The sequence below is a fragment of the Stigmatopora nigra genome, chromosome 14, assembly GCF_051989575.1.
Source record: "Stigmatopora nigra isolate UIUO_SnigA chromosome 14, RoL_Snig_1.1, whole genome shotgun sequence".
Classification (NCBI taxonomy): Eukaryota; Metazoa; Chordata; class Actinopteri; order Syngnathiformes; family Syngnathidae; genus Stigmatopora; species Stigmatopora nigra.
In genome coordinates this window covers 9,591,501-9,597,500 of record NC_135521.1, presented here as the reverse complement: position 1 = coordinate 9,597,500, position 6,000 = coordinate 9,591,501, and the positions used below count along the sequence as shown (strand labels likewise).

The 6,000-nt window shown below is 39.1% G+C and overlaps 1 protein-coding gene across 2 annotated transcripts in view; it reads right to left on the bottom strand.

Annotated features, from left to right (window-relative positions):
• Positions 1–6,000, bottom strand: part of LOC144207926 (PDZ and LIM domain protein 7-like) — a 34,116-nt gene that overhangs the window by 8,792 nt on the left and 19,324 nt on the right. For both annotated transcript variants that reach the window (XM_077733611.1, XM_077733612.1), the window contains exons 6-9: positions 2,921–2,973; positions 2,535–2,760; positions 748–928; positions 496–616 (exon numbers count right to left, since the gene is read on the bottom strand). In XM_077733611.1, the coding sequence (XP_077589737.1) occupies positions 496–616; positions 748–928; positions 2,535–2,760; positions 2,921–2,973 (581 nt within the window). The remainder of the gene's footprint in view (positions 1–495; positions 617–747; positions 929–2,534; positions 2,761–2,920; positions 2,974–6,000) is intronic.

Genomic DNA, 6,000 nt, shown 5'->3' with positions numbered 1-6,000 from the left:
TGCATGTAATGCAAGCCTGCATGCATACATGCATGCATACATGCATGCATACATGCATGCATGTATGCATGTATGTATGTGTGTGTATGTGTGTGTATGTGTGTGTGTAAGTATGTGTGTGTGTGTGTGTGTAAGTATATGTGTGTAAGTATGTGTGTGCGTGTAAGTATGTATGTGTGTGTAAGTGTGTACGTGTAAGTATGCATGTGTAAGTATGCATGTATGTATGCATGTATGTATGTATGAATGCATGTATGCATGCATATATGTATGCATGCATGCATGCATGTCTGCATGTATGCATGTCTGCATGTCTGCATGTCTGCATCTATGCATGTATGCATGTATGCATGTATGTACGTATGTACGTATGTACGTATGTACGTATGTACGTATGTACGTATGTACGTATGTATGTATGTCACATGTAAATGGATATTCTGCAAGTGTTATCACCCTATCTTCTTTCTCTAAAGATGCATTGTACGTCCTCACCTCTCTCGCAGTACGGCTCTCCCTCCTCCATGTAAAACGCTTGGTTTCTAATGGCAGTCTTGCAGGCTGCGCACTTAAAACACTGAACGTGGTAGGTCATCTTCAGTGCATGCATGATTTCCTGATGAGGCGAGAAAAACTTGTAAATGTTTTATTCTCACCTCCTCTCCAGCATGCATTTACATCCATTAAACCCTGTTTAAAACAGAGTCCCTGCTTAGATGTTTACTCTTATTAGATTCATCTTCTTACCCCCGTGATCTTCTTTTTGCACTTGGCACAGTTGGGCGCGTAGCGGTTATCGTGGCATTTGGTACAGAAGATGGAGCCTCTCTCCTCAAAGAAGCCCCCCTCCTCCAGGACCACTTTGCACTGTGAGCAGGTGAATTCCTCGGGGTGCCAAGAGCGTCCCAGCGCCACCAGGTAGCGACCCCTGAAGATGAAAACAAGGCTTCACCATCATTTTAAATAGGAAAGAATTCTGCCAAGATTCAACTGCACGGGATCAGTGAAAGAATTGATTTGGAATAAAATGTGAAGGGAGTGTGTTAACTGCCAATTTTTAACCTTGAGGGTATCTTTATCTAAATGGACTGAATAGAGTAGGAATTACAAGAGTTTGTATAAAAAATGCTTGACTTTGTCCCCAAAAACCTTCACTACTCTGCCATATTTTTTTAACAGTTGCTTCAGCAATATGGTTCAGGTTATTGTTCATCTGCACTGAATTGTGAAGCACTATCCAATGAGTTCTGAAGAATTTGGCAGAATATGGACAGATAACATTTCCTGAAATTACTTCAGAATTCATCCAGAAGATTCTGTTGGCAATCACATGACATACAAGGCAAACAGTTCCATTGGCAGCTACCACAATGCTTTGTTGTTTTGGATTATGTGCAGTTCATTTCTTTTTCCATACTCTTTTCTAACCAAAGCTCTTCCATAAATTGATTTTTGTCTACTCTATTCCGAGGATGCTGTTCATACTATTTAAGATGTTGTTTTTGTTTGTTATCTCTCGTAAGGATTGGTTTTGATTTTTCATCTTAATGATAACGACAGCTCTTTGGATGTCATTAAGAGTTGACAACAACAGATTCCAAATGAAAATAGTGCACTTGAAATTACAATTAAACAGCCATTTCTTCCATTTGGATGGTACATTGATGAAATAATACATTATTTTTCTCTGAATGACAATTGTTTTGTATTTAATTGTCTTACTGCTGCAGTTATTAAGATGATATAATAAATTAGTGCCTGATTAAATTGAGTGCACGTTTTTGTGTTTACATAGAGTCCTTTTGTTTTTGGAACCTTTTTTTGTGGGACTCTTCATCACCTAATTAACAATAAGTCTAGTAAGTCCCAAATGTGAAAAAGCTTCACAGTTGACACGCTTCATTATACAATTGCACCGTAATTTTCAGACTATAAAACATACCTAAATATAGCACCAAATTGTACAAGATTAACGCCAATTCCAATTATGGCTATATATGTCAATTCTAACGACATCTGTATCTGACTGTTCCAAAGGTGGCAAAGTATATCCCTCAATTCTAAAGACGGCTTTATCCATCAATGCCAAAATTGGCAATGACAGCTATAGTCATCAATTCCAACAATGGCTGACTCCCTCTTTTCAAAGACAGCTACTATATCCATCAGCCCCACAGACGGCTTTATCATAGTTGCTTCCAATGAAGGAAACAGCTATATCAGTCAATTAGTACATTTCTAGTTTCTATATAGTACCTGTCAACTCAAATTAGAATTAAGAAAAAGTTGTGATCCAGTTAGGCAAAGCATCTATCATGAAAAATGTCCATAAATAGCTTTTTCTAGTTTCATTATTTTTTTAAACATTAACTGTCTGTGAAGCCATTAAGGATATATATTTGTTTAACAATATATTTGGATGATTTAGAACCATATCAATAGATTCTACCCGGCTGGTTTAAACATGAAACTCTTTGAACTTTTGGCGCAAACATCAAGAGATCTTATAGAGGTTACATGGAATAGATTCTCACCTGATAATTTTGTTGCACGCACCACACACTGGCGTCCTCCCGCTGCCCTCGGGTGCCTGCTGGGCCGCCTGCAGAATGGAGCTGCGGTTTTCCATCGGCGTGGGTTGAAGCGGCTGCTGGTGGAGTGTCACCACCGTGCTCGTCTTGTCCGGACGAAAACGGTCAGCAAAATTAGGATCGGTTACCCACGGAGGGCGGGCGGAAGGAGCAGATGCGGTCTTTGTTCCTACATTTGGGTTTAAAAAAAAAAAAGTGTCATTCGGGGCAGAGGAAAAACTATGTCAAGGCTGCTTCTCTTCATATATTACCATGTCATTTATTTGTTTAATCTAGTGGATCCGACATGCTGTTTTGAAGCATCAGCAAGAGCAGAAGGAGAAACTCACCATCTGGTTTGTTGGCTGTCTGAGCCTTGGCAGGTGAAGGAGTTGGCTCTGCACTGTAGAGAGAAATGACTTATTAGAGCAAAAAAAAAATAGAAACAGCTTGGAAAAACAATGTCATGTTTACAGTTATATCAGCAGACATGGGTTACCTTATATTACCTACCAGGGATATCAAAGCGGTCCTTAAAGGGCCGCATTGGGTGCAGATTTGCATTCCAACTCAACAAGTGTAATCAGTTGATTAAAGTCAGACTACTACTTGTTTTAGAAAACACCTCATTGGTTAAATTGTCGGCATTGGATCAATTGGAACGACTCGGGACCCACTTTGCGGAATCGGTTTGACACCCATGATCCTAAACATTTATCAAGAACATTGCTAGTGTGTGAATTGCTGATAACTAGCTCAAGAGTCAAATAAAGCTAAAATTACATGAACTGAAATAATTTTCAGAAATATGTCCTTCAAATGTTTTATGACTAGAAAATGATTCTAGAATTCACTGACTCTAATGAACATATCACTCAGTACACTTACTACATACGAGTAATACCAACCAAACAACTAACTGTTTTCCACAATTTACAGATGGCGTTCAGAAACAACAACCAAATCACATCAGACCGTTCAGTTCTTCGGCTGGTCAAATTTTCACTCGAGAAGACTTTGTCTTTCAACCCGTTTTGCTTAAAGTTGAGGAAATAAGGACTTGTTATCGTCAGTAAAAGTTCCGATACCCAGAGCGATTGTCACTATATTCAGAAAATCTTCAAATGAAATCTGAGATGATGGGGAAAAAAAAAGAGAAAAAAAACAAGCTTTGAGTGAAGACAGCGTACTCTGGAGATGTGTCATTCTGGGGGGAAAAAATATAACAGCGCCTTAAGCGACGATCGTGTTTACAACATCAACAGTGCCATCTACAATCAACCAGTGTGAGATGATGAAATCCTAGCTGATTTGCAAACACAAAGAAGAATATGACTAATCATTGCCCTGAATCAACTGGGTTCATTCACAGACTGAATTAGTTCTGCGTAGCATCAAGTGTGCTTGTTAATTAAACAACGAATGTATCCAAAACAGCTCATAGAGGCAGAGCCAGAAAAATGTGTTTGCCAATGCCATCCCAAGAATATTAATGAATGACGCTCTGCAAAGTGAAAAAAAGGGGATTCTATCAAGATAAAGATTAAAACTGAAAATTAATCAGTGAAATGTATTTTTGCGAGTGATTGATTCCTTTCCGACAAATTCGTAGTGGCTATGTGTGTTGTTTATTTATGAATTGTTTTATTATTTGGGCAATAGTGCAATTTCAGATCCTGATTTTCAATAATTGGTGCAAAATGACATCAGACCATTTAAAACATAAGTCTATGCAGTCTTTTTTTAGTATGAATAATTGCCATGTGTAAATAATCAATTCGTAAAATCCTTCAATCTTGTCAAAGTTCCCCTGAAAGATTTGATCTAAGGGCATAACTTATTATATTAACGTATTTTCTATATTGTTTAGACAATATTGTCAAATCACTCGGCACTTCCCAGTGTGGTGAGAGAGGCCCTGAATGCAATAAATCCATGTATGATGGGGGTGAACAAAGGGTCGAATGGAGGAAAGTAGTAGTTCAAATTGGTTTGACCAGCAGACCCAGGGTCAGTCGCCCTTTATCTCCACTAAGCACAATGTGGCTCCATTTATTCCTACAGCAGACAAGCAGCAGTTGCTGCTAGGTGCACGTTGTTGTTTGCACACTCGGCAATCGTGTCTATTCCCAGCTGGAGTGGCCTGCAGCATGTTTTCGTGACATTTTCACCGCTTTCAACATAGGACCAACCCACCCTCTAGCAAAGGGAGATGCAGGTGCAAGATTGAAGGCAAGAAAGTAACAAGCCATGGAAACCTTGACATTTGCAGTTCATTTTTTTGCACCTGTGATTGCTCACCTACCATAGTTGTTCTTATTTTGGCCTCATCCCCTGAGGAACATGTCAATTTCAGCTCGGGGGTGGGTTTCTAAATATAGGCGCTTAAGTTACCATCACCTGTCTATTTGGATCTTTTTTTCGTTCTTGTCTGTTTACCATGTCAACCACCAGGGATTGAACGATTGTCTCCTTGATAGCATCTTACGGCTTGGTTGATGTGGAACGAAACGGGCTCTTGTGCTTTGGCTGCTGCTGTTAGAGACAGATTCAGTTTTATTTCGATGGCTATCACGTTATGAACGACTAGGAAACGCATCTGTGGCATCGCTTTGAGTCGTTCCTCAATCGTAATCTTACATCTACATTTGGAATGGTTGTTTGTCTCTGGCTGGCAAACAATTCCGGGTCTCTCACACCTACTGCCAAAAGTTAGCTGGGATAGACTCCAGCAACCTGCGAGCCTTGTGCAGATAAGCGGAATGGAAAATCGATGGATTGTTTGAGTGACTATCAGATGGTAATGCCAAGAGGTACAAGAGAATGCAGGTTGAATTTAAGCTTATTTTTCATAATTTGCAACGGGCCCATAAAAACTGGGCGGCAGATCACTGTTCTAATTAGAAAGTGCCAACATTTGTGATTTTTTTCCCCCCCTATATTTTACATACATGAAATGTTATATAAAGAAAAAAAGAGTAGGGCTTAATTGTAATTCCCATTTAACTATTTTCTCCTCTTTTTTAATTGCCTTTCAAGCTTAAGTCACATCTTAAAACATATTTTTGCATAGGTCTACTTACTTAGCTCTGGCCTGACCCTTTGAGTCAGATCCTCCTGAAACAGAATATAGCACTTCTTGAATTTGAATTGCTGGCACTTATTGACCAACTCTGTTAAAAAAAACTATTTGTAAACATGGCCACAGTTGGAGTACTTCATTCAACAGAAATGATTATTTCTGATGACTCTTGGTCAGACAACAGGCTGAAGTATCGTATCAAGAACTTGTATAATACCCCATGTATAAAACAAGTTCTTGACACGATACCACAGCCTGTAATCTGCATGTTTGTTGTTGTTGTTTCTCGATCGCTAATTGGAGAACATTTTTTCCAATGCTGTTATAAAGTGTAAAGTACCTCTGAAA